The 13,788-nt window shown below is 36.6% G+C and overlaps 1 protein-coding gene across 15 annotated transcripts in view; it reads left to right on the top strand.

The window, feature by feature from the left end:
* Positions 1–13,788, top strand: part of RPS6KC1 (ribosomal protein S6 kinase C1) — a 317,521-nt gene that overhangs the window by 89,514 nt on the left and 214,219 nt on the right. For 13 of the 15 annotated variants that reach the window (XM_078440686.2, XM_078440687.2, XM_078440685.2 and 10 more), the window contains 2 exons: positions 460–575; positions 7,881–7,973. In XM_078440686.2, the coding sequence (XP_078296812.2) occupies positions 460–575; positions 7,881–7,973 (209 nt within the window). The remainder of the gene's footprint in view (positions 1–459; positions 576–7,880; positions 7,974–13,788) is intronic. The other 2 variants (XM_078440681.2, XM_078440692.2) reach the window with 1 other exon arrangement.

The following is a 13,788-nucleotide window of genomic DNA, read 5'->3' as shown; positions in this document are numbered from 1 at the left end:
GGGTTCTCTCTCTATATTTTAATAGGAAAATTTCAGAATTTGGATAAATCAAATTTATAGTGGTAATATTGAGACCTTGCTGATACTAATAACTTTGATGTCTGTTCCAACTTTGAATCTCTCTTCTTTTTAGTTAGAAATGAGAACAAGTAGCTGGGGAGCCTGGGTGGCTCAGTTGGTTAAGCGTCCAACTTCAGCTCAGGTCATGATCTCACGGTTTGTGGGTTCGAGCCCCACGTCCAGCTCTGTGCTGACAGCTCAGAGCCTGGAGCCTGCTTTAGATTGTGTCTCCCCCTCTCTCTGCCCCTCCCCCACTCACACTCTTTCTCTATCAAAAATAAATAACCAATTAAAAAAAAAGGTGAACAAGTGGTGAACTGGGTCAAAGAAAGTTAATTTTCAGGTTGGATAAATGAAAGTTTATTTTTCGCGTGCCCTGTCCTTGTTTTCTCCTTTTAGGAGAGTCAAGCCCTACCCGTCGAGAAGCTGTGAAGAGAAGAACAGCAGAATATCTAATGCGAGCAGAGAGTCTCTCTAGCCTTTATGGAAAACCTCAACTTGATGATGTCTCTCAGGTATGTCTTATGTTTCATTTTGCATTTTCTTTAGCTCTTTTTGCTGACTTGTCTCTTGGCTTTATTTATAATTAGAATGCTTGAGAATTTTGGTCTTTGGAATTTTATCAATAACATTTTAACAAGTTATTGGCGGGAGGAAAAGCATTAAAGCGGATCACCAAAAGTGGAATAACATGGGACTTGCTTTCTCCTCTTTCTTAGCCCTTTGTTCCTTCCTCTACCCCTAAAAATCCATGTGTAAAATGACAGTAATTTGTACTGAATTTTATTTGAAATTTGTAGGGTTAAATAATGGTTTTTGTGTGATTCCTGTACAGTTTTATTGATTCACGCTAAAACTTATTATGAAAGCATAAGTCTTACAGGTAGCTGCTATAGGTGACCTAGAATTATAAAGGCATAATTCTAACAGGGATATTTATGTTATTTGGGGCTATCTTTAGTCTTGTCTAGAAAGCAGGTGAATGCTTAAAACATTGGAAACATTGTAGTTTATTATTATTGTTTTTATGTCATTTGGACTTGGCAAATATATAACTTTTCTGGTTTTTTTCTTTATATTTACTAAGGTTTTTTTTGGATACAATTTAAAAATCATATCTTCTAGAGATGGAAGAAAGTGCTTATTTTCTAAATTGACCTAAGATGCAGGTGGGCTTGTTCATATCCCAACTCTGTCCCTTGAAACCAGTGGAGGATTGGGCAAGACACTGAACTCTCCAGTTCTTACCTTCAGTTTCTACATCTGAATAATGAGGATAATAGTTACTCCTTTCTGGGTTATTGTCAGGTTTAAGTGAGTTAAAAAAAAATCACTCATACATACAAGCACATACGTGCACCCACATGCGTGCGTGCGCGCACACACACACACACACACACACACACACACAAATCCTGCAATTCAAGTGATTACCTCATAAAAAGACCAGCCTATAAACCAAGCTTATTAGAATAGCTTAATAAGTTTTCGCCCTATTTTTCATCTTCCTTAATATACTGCTTTGTATGTTTTTTTTCGTATTTTTTAATGCTTATGTACTTTTTGACAGTTCTAACATGTGTCAGTTTTCTAGTTTAAAAATAGCCCAGTACTTCATCTTGATTCATTGGACCATTAAACTTTTTGTTGCTGATTTTCTGAGTCCTTTTCATTCTGCATATGGTCTTTTAAAAAATGCAGTTATCAAAACTATACTTATTAATGCGAATTTTCAGTGTGAAGTGTTTGATCATTACTTTTAGAACAAAAAAATTATATTCCAGCTTGGAAGTAATATACTTTTGTTACTTGTTCTTATATAATGAATATGTTTTAAATAAGATATCTGCTGTTTCATTTTCAGATTCTTAATTATTCTGTGTTTGCCAATCTTTCCCTATTTTCTATCATTATTGTTTTAACTGTATTATTATTTTTAACTCCTTATTATTTTATCTTTTTAAAATGCAGTATTTATCTAAAGATTACTTTGAATTCAATTCTTATTTTCTGTGGGGTTGACAACCCTCCCTATGTGCAATCCTGATGTGTACATTCTCACTTCCATATTTGGGGACAATTATAAAAGTATTAAATAGGGTGGGCCTCTATGAACTTACTTGTTTTACTAATTCATCTTGTATGTAAATATTCTAAAAGTTTTAGAAAATTACTAGTATTCTATTCTTTCCATTAACGTTAACCTTGAATATTCTGCTTATACTTACTCCTTTGAACTCCCTACTTATGCAGCCCCTATTACAGTTTCCCATAATCACTTCTGTGAACAATAATTTTTTTAATGTTTATTTATTTATTTTTGAGAGAGAGAGAGAGAGAGAGAGAGCAAGCTAGCGGGGGAGTGTCAGAGAGAGAATCCCAAGCAGGCTCTGTGCTGTCAGCACAGAGCCCAACGTGGGACTCTAACTCACAAGCTGCGAGATCATAACCTGAGCCAAAATCAAGAGTCAGGTGCTTAACTGACTGAGCCATCCAGGTGCCCCTGTGAACAATAATTTATGAGGCAAATAAATAAGTGTAGGTTTGACTTGGAGAAAGGAACCATGAAGTATATCAGTCAGAAATTCCTTTCGAGCATAGCTTCTAATAAAAATAAAACAAAGGAAATCTAATAAAAAAGAACTGGTTGTATTAGATTATATATTAATTCACTAAGCATCTGTTAAGACTCTGTGTGTATACAGTATCAAACTAGATATAGTTTGGAGTTATATAAAAGATGACCGTTTCTGCTTTTGCAAACCCTGTGTACCCAAAATCCGTACCTCGTTGAGGAAATGCTAGAATGATAAGAGCCGTGTAGAATAATGGGAGCTTGTATCAGAAAGGGTAAAAAGGACTAACTAGTGAATCAAATTTGATATGCCAGGACTTTTTTCAATTGTTAGGCAAGGAGGCTACAGGACAGTTTTTCTAGCTAGAACAAGATGTTTCTCTTTTATGGTTAGTATATGCTTTTTATTTCACTTCTGTATTTTATGCTCTCAAACCTGGCCCTTATTTAGGTCAGGGACAAGCTCGATTATTTTCTTATCTATTATTTAACTTAAATGTCTTCCAGAGTTTCTTGATTAGTGTGGTGAATTCATTATTTTCTTCTTTAACCATCTCTGGGACTCAGTTTCAACCAACACATTCAGAGGATTGGTATAAATGATTTTTGAGGCCCATTAGCTCTTAAATTCTGTGCAAAAGCAGATATAATTTCCATCTTGAATGCATGTGCCAACACTTCTTTCTAGTCTGGTTGATTAGGAAAATAAAGGGATCCTTTCTGGTTTAAAATATTTTTTGTTGATTCTTGTGTTCCCCTTTGGTGAAGTCCAGGTCATGACTCACTCCATCCGAGTTTTCTGTGGTGATTTCAGCTTTTGCTTTACTGAATTTATTTATGCGACTCTTTTGTGGTAAAAATAAAAGTTCTAAATTTCCCAGTCATACATGGTAATTTCCTTTTTGAAAAAGGGCAGAAAGGAGCCCTCTTTGACTCTTGGTTTTCTTCATTACTTCATTATTAATAGGCTCTAGGAAAACTTAAGGGGCAGGTTTCAGAAAAAAAGGAAATGACTTTTGTTTAAAGTAAAAGTCTTGACTGACAGAGACAGAGTCCTTTTTCTTTTCCTTTTTTTTTTTTTAATTGGAGAGGACTTTGAATGATTTAAGAATTAATATATTTTTAAAATTTTTATTTTTTTTTTTGAGAGTGCAAGCTGGGGAGGGCCAGAGAGAGGGGGACATAGGATCCGAAGCGGGCTCTGTGCTGACAGCAGTGGGCCTGTTGTGGTGCTTGAACTCACGAACTGCGAGATCGTGACCTGAGCTGAAGTCGGATGCTCAACTGACTGAGCCATCCAGGTGCCCCAAGAATTAATATTCGGAGGGAATTTTCCTGGAAAAGACTTGTAAAATCATTTTTGCTCTTTTTAGCTCTAGGAATAATAACTCAAGATCATGGAAATTTAGAAAAAGGTAGTAAATGGTCTAAATTTAGGACATAAAATACTGTGTAGTTTGTAAAGTATGAATACATATTTTGCCATACAGTTAAACAAGGTGTAAATGAAAATTAATATGTAGAATGTATGCCTTTCCTGAATATTTGTAGAGTTTTGAGTACAATTACTGTGATACTGAAAATATTTTTTCTGTTGTGCATTTTGTTGACTGGTATTATTGGCATTTCTCACTTCTTCCTTAGGAAATATTTTAAAATGAGTATCGTGTCACCCTTAGTGAGACATAGACAAAGCAGAGATGGCAGTCAGGGCCATTCCACATCAGTAATAGTACTACAGTGAAGACACCTTGAAATGTGATGGAAGAGAGGCTAGGACATGGGGTTTGAGGGTTAATAAGTTGCCAGTGAAATTCTTGGCAAAGCCAAAAATTTACGGGTGAAACCAAGTTAAGAAACTAGTGTAGCTAGCCATCAGGTTTTAGAGTGTGCGTTCTCGATATGTTTTTTGTAAAGTGCTTTCCTTTTACCCTTATCTTCCCCCACTCCAAAATGGTGGCTTATTCTTCTTAGGTGAAGGACAGGTAGCTGACCGTATTCTGGAAGTGGTTGGTGGACCAGTAGCATCAGCATCACCTGTTAGCTTGTTGGAACTGCAGAATCGTAGCCTCTCTCAGACTGACTGAATCAGAATCTCCATTTTAACAAGGTCCTCAGGTGATGCACAGACACGTTGAAGTTTAAGTACTGCACTAACAGCTCGGTAAGAACAGAGGTAGATGTCATCAAGAAAAGGGAATAATACCAAGTGAAGAGGACTGTGGGCAGGGTAAACGACAACTTTAAAGAAACCGACCAAAGTAAGGGTAAGTGTCACTTAGCCATTTAGAGAATGTAGAACAGAAATAGTAAATAGATTTTACTAGTGTGTTAACTCCAATCCCCTGGTCATGGCTGCCAAGAACACTGTCTTGTGAGACAGAGTGTGAGATTAACAGAGATATCTGCCGTGGGCTTGAACGGTTGAGTGATATGTATTTGCCGTCTTTGGTTTTGAAGGTTGTTGGGTCATCGTACATTCTTCTATCATAAGATCCATCATGTACTCTCCCCCCCCTCCCCCCCCCCGCTCCTTGCTTCTCTAGGCATGTTCTGCTACAGTAGTTAATATACGTAAGTGAAAATTTGACCTTTCTCATTAAGGAAATCAGCCATGTTTCCTAGAAATACACTATATTCTCCCATCCCTCATTCCCTTAGCATTGGCTGGAGTTTCCCCAAACAATGTTATAATATTTAATAAGTAAGATGTAATCCCTTCTTATCTATCATCTAGTTTTGTCATCTTAGACAAATTGCTTAACCTTGCCGCTTCTCAGTTTTCTCATCTGAAAAAAAAAAAAGAGAGAGAGAACATTGGACTTGATCTCTGTCTCTTTCTGTTCTTAAAATTCTGTGGATTTATGTTTCCTTTTGCCATCTGAAGAAAGGAATAGATCTATAGGGATTCTACCCAATTTAAGCGCTGCGTATAAGGAATACAGGATTTCTTATTGATGATTTTATTTCATGATCTTTCTTTGTTCATTTCTCTGATCTTAAACTTTTATAGATGGTTAAAGTGGAAAGAGACCTTTAATGATCACTTTGCCTTTGGTCTTTCCCCATTACAATTTCACCATTCCCATCTTTGCAGAAGTAACCTTACTAAATCACTGTTTTCATTAGGTTGTTTCTCATACAAAAACTTGTTTTCTAGACTCTGGAGAATATGGTCCAGACCTGGCATTCAAGGCCTGTGAAAACTGACAGACCCTAAGTGCATAATTTTATTTTCCTTTGTTCTACAATCTGAACATTTTCCCCCCACCAGACCAGTTTCCTTCCAATCCTGTATATAATATCCTTTCCTAACCTAATTTCAATATAGCATTGAAAATAATTTTTAGTTCCACTTCTTTCTGAGACCACAGTTTATCATATACTAGTGACTTATCTCTATAGTCTTATATTTTTAAAAAATGTTTTATTATTATTTAATTTTTTCATATATTTTGCTTATCTCTTCAAATAAGTAATAAACTTCTTATAGCTAGGGGATCATGCCTTTCGATGGTTTATATTCTTTCAGTTATCATGCACATAGTGGACACATGGTAATTATTCACTGAAAGGTGCAGTTTATAAAGATTTTGTAGTTTGCTATCTTTGCTCTTGATTACTACAGTGAACCAAAATCTTTCTTTGGAAAAACTGAAAGATCCAATGACATCAGTGAGTAAGAAGGTATAAGGTATAAATCAATAGGCGGTATGGATGTGTTAGATGCATTTGGCTATATTTTCAAAGATGAATGTAATGGATAAATTATCATCTAAACTATTATTTCCCCCCTATAACTTTTCCTTAACAGTTCTCTTACCAGAAATCACAAGCAGTTCTTACTCTTCCTTAATAATAGAATAGGGAGAGATTAATTTTAATTATCAGAATGTGTTGTGGAGTAGAAAGACTACAAGCAGTACAGTAGGAAGTTGGGGAACATCACCTCTTCAGGCACACCGAAGTTAGTATTTGCTTGCTAAACCTAAAAACAAACAAATATTTGAAAGCAATTAGAATTGCTGCTTTAAAAAAAAAAAATTGCTGCTTTTAGAAAATTTCACAAATGGTAGTTTTTCCAGTTGTAAATGACACCTGATTTATCTGTGTAACCTCCTTCCCTTGTTTTCCTCCTGTCTTCCTCCTTCCTCTCTTTTCTGCTTTTCCTGTCTCCTGACTAACACACAAGGCACTGAGAGTATAAAGATGAATAAGGTATATTTCCTGTTCTCAGGGAGCTTCCTGTCTAGTGATATTGGTCTGTACAAGGACTTGAAGTATCAAAAATGGTATTTCAATAACTATTAATCATGACATTTGATTAACCAGGAGAGTTGTCTTCCATTCACGGGGAGAACAATGTTCCTGCCTATTCTGATAGACTTCAGACAACAAAAAATGTCTTACTTTACTGATTGACATGGAAAAACTAAGACCAATGGATAGGGAGTAAGGTTTATTCTTTTACTATGTGTGGTACTGAAATAATCCCTTCCTGTTTTCACTGATCTTTTTTGTAGCCAACAGACCTAGTTTTCCACATCACACCTGTTCAGATATTAAAACAAATTTTTTTCTCCTGTAAGTCATTTCTTTTCTGGGCTTGAACAACCTTAGTTGTAACGATTATTGATTGTATGATGGAGTTTCTTAATTTTTCACCATTGTTGACAGTTCTGGTTAAACTTGAATCTGCCAATCATCTTAAAATACATAAGTATATATTTAAAAAGTAACATTAAAGGACTGTAGTTTCATGATGAGAAAGAATGACTTGTGTTCCCTCTCTCCCCAGGTTTATCGATTATAATGTTGTTTTTTAGTACTTCCCTTCTAAATTACTCTTGAGCCATCTGGGGTAAATATAAGGCCGTGATTGGTGGTTGTCTTAGTTACCCATTTGTTACAAAGTTTCCTTACAGCTGTACAGTTTTGAATTGAATTACTGCTCTAGAAACTATATCAGCTCATTATTTTTAATTTTTAAAATTTTGTTTTCGATGTTATCATGATTTATTTACTTGCAACTTTTTTCTTGCTTTTTCTTTTTGATTTTCTTTCTTTTTGATTTTATTATTTTTTTTATTTTACATTACAGACAAACAGAAACTTCCTCCTTTCATCTTTCCATTCTCTGATTTATGATAAATTTAGTTTCCTTTGGCCTGGCATTTGCTTCAGCAGGCAGTCTTCCTTCAAGTACCTCCCTGATTGATGTGTAATCTTTGATATCTTCCATTAGCCTCCAGGATCACTAAGTTCAAGGCCCCCTTGGAACCTAAGGAGCCCTGCCGAGGAGCTGAAGGCCTTCAGAGTCCTTGGGGTGATTGACAAGGTAATTCTTCAGTGTCTCTTCAAGAGTTCAGTCATAAATCGACTGCATGCTGACATTATGTCTTTGAAGCTTTGGATCTTAAGGATATGAAACAAAAGGAGAAAATGACTCAAATGCATCTGCACTTTAAAATAACAAAAGCAGAAAAGAAAAAGCTTTTATCTAAGCAATTCATGTAAGGTCATGCAAAATATATTTGAGCTAACGGAGAAGGTGCATATTTGTTGGCATTCGGTTGAGTAAGGGGTTTTGGTTTTATAAACCTGCTAGAGCAGAGTAAAGATACACTTTTTGTTAGTTACAAAAACTTGTTAGTCAGTAGTTTTCAGCATTAACTGGTATAGTCAATCTAATGATCAAAAAGAAAAAATGGCACCCTCCTAAGACCTACCGTTTACTGAGTACTTACAATGTGTCGGCCGTACACAGGCGTTTCATATAAAACAACTTGCTTAATCCTTCTCGAAACCCTGCTTTTTGCATCATGTTGGGAAAGTGATGTGTAGAACAGGGTAAGTAACTTGCCCAGAAATCAGATGGCTAACTTAGGGTAGTACTGGAATTCAAACCTAGAGATTTGTGACTCCAAAAACAGTGTTTTTTTCCAGCACATGCCTCCCACCCCCCTACCCCCCCCCCCCCCCAATCTCCTTTACTTTTGTATTTGGAATAAAAATAAAGAGATAACAAAGATATCTGCTATTGACTTTTTCCACATTTGGTGACATCTCAGATATGCCAAAAATTCACAGTACTGGCAGAGACTTTACAAGTGTAATTTAAAAACCACACACTGGGCGCCTGGGTGGCTCAGTTGGTTGAACATCTGACTTTGGCTCAGGTCATGATCTGGCGATTCATTGGGTTCGGGCCCTGCATTGGGCTCTGTGCTGATAGCTCAGAGCCTGGAACGTGCTTCAGATTCTGTGTCTCCCTCTCTCTCTGCCTCTTGCCTGCTCATACTCTGTCTCTCTCTCAAAAAAAAAAAAAAAAAAAAAAAGAACAATAAAAATAAATAAATAAAAAGTAAAAATCACACACAATAAACCATATTTTAAGTATATTTGATCAACCATCACCTTACCTTTCAGAGTAAAAGAAAATATTTTATTTAATATTAAGATATAAATTAATTTAGGCCTTTTTTTCTATTAACCATCTTTTATGAAGCACATCAGTGGTCATTTGTAACTTAATGTTCGTTGAGTACTTCTTGTGTGCTAAAGTATGCATGTGATTCGTTGCTAAAACTGAACAATATGCAGTGTATCTCAGGTAATTTAGATGGAGCTAATGGTTTGAGCTATTCCAGAGGGAACATTGGGTTCAATATTACCTGAACCTCTCAGTCTTATTATAAGCATTGTTTTTCTCAAATAAATTCATAAAACTGAATTATGACTTAAAGAGTTCTAAGCAGTAGGTCTTTTTAGCTTGAAATATTTCTTTAACCGTGTCTCCCTAGCTTTTCCAGTTTGGAGAATGATGTGTTTGAGAGTACAGAGAAGCAAAATAAGAACTGAATAGTTCGTAGGTTCTTGGATTTCTGTGCAAGCAAATATACTTTTTTGATGTGCAATGTCTGTCCCTCCCTTTGATCTGCTTGTGTTGATAAAATATGACCTTTCATTGCTATGCTCTAATCATGAGTGAGTCACCTCGAAATCCTGCTAATAGCTATGAGTCTCACAGGTTTATCTAAACAAGCACCTTCAGCAGAGGAGGAATTCCAGAATTCTGTGCTGATGCATAATTTGCTACTGTCTTTATTCTGTTAGCCCGGAGAGTATGTTTGGTGTTGAGAAGGTGACATTTAACTTTTCAAAGTAGAGATAACTAAATATGTATTTGGGAATTAATAGGCTTTGCAAATAATCTTTTAAAATTTATAAGTCTTCATAAAAACATGAATAGATTTTTAAAAATTTGAATTTTTAAAAAATGTTTATTTTTGAGAGACAGAGAGAGAGCAAGTGAGAGAGGGGCAGAGAGAGAGGGAGATAGATGATCTGAAGCATGCTTTGCCCCCAGAGTGCAGAGCCCTATGCAGGACTCGAACTCACGAACCGTGAGTTCATGACCTGAGCCAAAACCAAGAGTTGGATGCTTAACCAACTGAGCCACCCAGACACCCCAGAAAGTTTGAATTTTTTTAAAGATAAGTTCTTTTCCATTTGGCTTTTAGAAGCTGGAAGATTGGAAGAACAGTGTTGAATAAATTGAAATGGCTAGAAAATACACAGGATACATTAATCTAGCCTGTACAGACTACAGTTTGTCTGATTCTATTTCATTACAGTATTTGTTCTTTATGAGTTATTTTAAGTGTTGTTGTCTATTAATTTAGGAAAGTAAAATTTCCCTTGAGAATAGGATTTTACAGACTTTTATATAGGAAGTAAATAAAGCAAATTTGTTCATCCGTATCTAGACCATAAGCTCCATTAGAACAAGATCTTGTCTGTCTTGCTCTTTATGTTCTCAGTGCCTAGAATCATGCTTGGCACCTAATGGGTGTTTACTAAATATTTGTTGAAGGAATAAATTGAACCTTAAATAATTTTAAATACATCATATATAGAGTGACACCTACTGGTATAATGTGAGACTGCTCCCTAGTTCCATTGCCCCATAGGTGTATCTTGGTCTGGTATTCAAAGGGAAATAAATGATTTTCTGTTCTTTAATTGGGCTTACAAAATCCATCATTAATATATATGTACAACAAGGAATTTAAGCATTAGGGATCTTGCAATATAAATAAGCTTGTGAACATTTAAGAGCAAGAATAATCAGGCTAGTGAAGACCCTCAAAATCATACAAAGAATAGCTAAAAAAATGAGGTATGGTTAACCTGATAAAAACGCATGTGTTCTTCCTTTCTTTGGAGGGCTATCCAGGATAGCATGATTAAATACTGTTTGTTCAAATCTTAAGGGTGAAAGGAAGTATTAATTATGCCAGATCAAGAGGTGCAAACTAAGATCACCTTAGGCAAACCAGGATGTCTGGTTTTCCTGGAAAGAAGGTAGTCAAGGATAGGACTTGTTAATATCCCCATGGGATACAACCAGAACTAAATGAGTACAAGTTTTCAAAGTTTAGCTAATGCTTAAAGATGCCTTTTAAGAATTAGGATTGACCAAAGGCTGACTGGATTTCATCATACTTATTTGTTTCTTGTCATTAGAGAGATTCAAGCAAAGGCTAAAGAGTCATTGGTGGGGATGTTGTAGAAGGAATTCAAGCACTGGAGGGAGTTTTACATTAGATAAAGATTTCTTTTAGCCCTCAGATTCACTTACACATAGTCTTCATGTAGTAATAGCAAGGGAAAGTAGAAATTAGTAGAAAACTAATACTTGGATGAAAAGGATGGATTGCTGGTGTTTTCACATAAATTTGTGCACGTGTGGGTGCAAACTTTTGTGTTTCTATGCATGAGGTATGTAGGTATAAGAATTGCTTATGTATAGCTAATTTGCAGTTGAGTTAGAAGTCTGGATTGGTCATTTAGTACTAGAATGCCCAAGTGTAGGGAAAGTTTCTGAGAAAGTTCACTATTGTGTAACTTAACAATTAAAAGGATAAAGGAGGGGCACCTCGGTGGCTCAGTCAGTTAAGCTTCTGACCTCGGCTCAGGTCATGATCTTGTGGTTTGTGAGTTTGAGCCGCATATTGGACTCTCCACTGTCAGCACAGAGCTGGCTTTGGATTCTCTGTCTCCCTCTCTCTTTGCCCCTCCCCCACTCACACTCTCTCTCTCTCCCCCAAATAAATAAACGTTAAAAAAAAAAAAAAAAAAGGATAAATGAGTCTGTAGTCTAGTAAACAGTAAAGTACTAGGGGCAGTTTCCTGGTTTTGATATTGTGCTATAGCTATATAAGATATCATCGTTGGGAGAAGCTGAGTGAAGGGTACATGGGACTCTACTATTTTTGTAACTTCCTGTGGGTTTAAAAAAGAGTTAAATAAAAGGGGGGGAGGTGCTGCAAGGAAGATGCTGACTTAACCATCTGAGTAATAATACCAAGATGTGACCCCCTCGTGTCTAGTTAACTCTACTGGGTTGTGTGTAGCCAGACTCATCCTGCATGTGGGTGTGTGTATGGTGTTTTCAAGGTCAACCCGTGAAGATGGTATGGCTGGATTGCTCAAATTCATTGTCACTCCTTGAAAAACAAGTTCAACAGGATGCTTTAGAAGTCATTGTTATGAGACGCCACATACTTTGTAAACTAATGACTATTTATTACATCAAGTGTATTTTGTAATCAAGGTAGCTCCTGAACTTATCCTAAGCTTGCCAGTCAGAATTCTTAGGTTGACTTGCCATTGGAAAAATATAATTTTAGTGAAAATATTTTTGAGAACATTTGTGGAGATTGTTCAAATTGAGTAGATGTTGAGAGAACCTTAAAAAACAAGTACAAAACAAATACTTATTTTTTAAGTTTCCTAAATAATATTTTCTATGATGATATATGGGTAAACTGTCCTTATTGAGAACACAGAATCATCAATATTTGGGTATTTGCTCATTGAGGGAACATTGGGTTGAGCTGTATTAATAGGACCTTATCCTTTATTTAAATAAACAGTGTGGCAAAAATATTGCCTAAATGATAGTCAGATTACAAGTGTTGCACTTTTGCTTGTAGAAAGATGGAATTGAGATCCTTTTCCCTATTTTTTCTGCTAAGTCTAACTAAACTCTGGATGTTATACAGAAAACAAACAAGAAGACTGGACACTGGAGAGTAGAAGGAAGACTCGCTAATGACTGTGGGATCCAATGACTATGTGGGTGAATTCCCTGTACTTTCTTTTCCTCACATATTCCAGACTGGATGTTAGTGAAATGGGCAACTCAGCAAAGTTAGTAGGCACAGACAAAAAACAAACTTAACAAAAGTGTGGTCTTTCTGAGCAAAGGACTATGAAATGGGCAGCTTAGTAAGACAGAAAACTTTTAGACAATAACCACTCTACTCCAGCTAACCCCACAGAAAAACTTTGGCACTATCCCACCACCACTAGCAGAGACCATGTGAGGTGCCTAGACTTTCATTCTTGCAAGGCCGCATTGAGGTGCTGCATCCCCCCTGTTGGGGTGGTGTCAGAAATGGCCAAGTGGGGATCTGGAACTTGTATCCCCACTGGGCTGAAATGGCGCATATCAATTGTGATCACTTGGGAAGCCTGGACTTTGAGCCCTGCCTGGTGGTAAAGAGGCTCCCCTTCCTTTCCCCACTGTGGTAATGTTAGAGGAGGGCTGGTAGAGATTCCGGGTTTGCCCACTACCCAGTGATAATGAAGCCACCTCTCACCTGGTGTAAAGTGAAAGCTACATGAGGAACAGTAATGAGGGGCCTCTGTTCTTCCCAGGGTGGTATCAGCAGAGGCCTGATCTCCTACCCCTACCTAGCAATAACCAGGAGTCCCACTTTCCTCCCTCAGATAGCCGTGAAAGCCAAAAAGGGAACCTGAACTTCCATTGCTACCTGGTAGTAACAGACCGATTATCTCTTTCCGCCATCAGAATCATGTCAGGAAAGGACTTCTAAAATACAACATTGTATGAGATGCAGAGTCTTATAATATGTCTGAAATATCCAGGTTTCAGTAGAAAATCGTGGAGAAAAAATAATCAGCTGATACCAACACTGAGATGACACAGATGCCAGACTTATCTGACAAAGATTTTGAAACAGCCATCATAAAAATACTTCCGTGAGCAATTACAAGCACATATGAAACAAACAAAAAAGTAGGAAGTCTCAACAAAGAAATAGTAGATATAAAGAAAAACC

This window comes from Panthera onca, chromosome F1 (genome assembly GCF_046562875.1).
Source record: "Panthera onca isolate mPanOnc1 chromosome F1, mPanOnc1 haplotype 2, whole genome shotgun sequence".
Taxonomy (NCBI): Eukaryota; Metazoa; Chordata; class Mammalia; order Carnivora; family Felidae; genus Panthera; species Panthera onca.
Note: the sequence above shows the minus strand (reverse complement) of the source record. Positions and strands in the feature narration are given on the sequence as shown.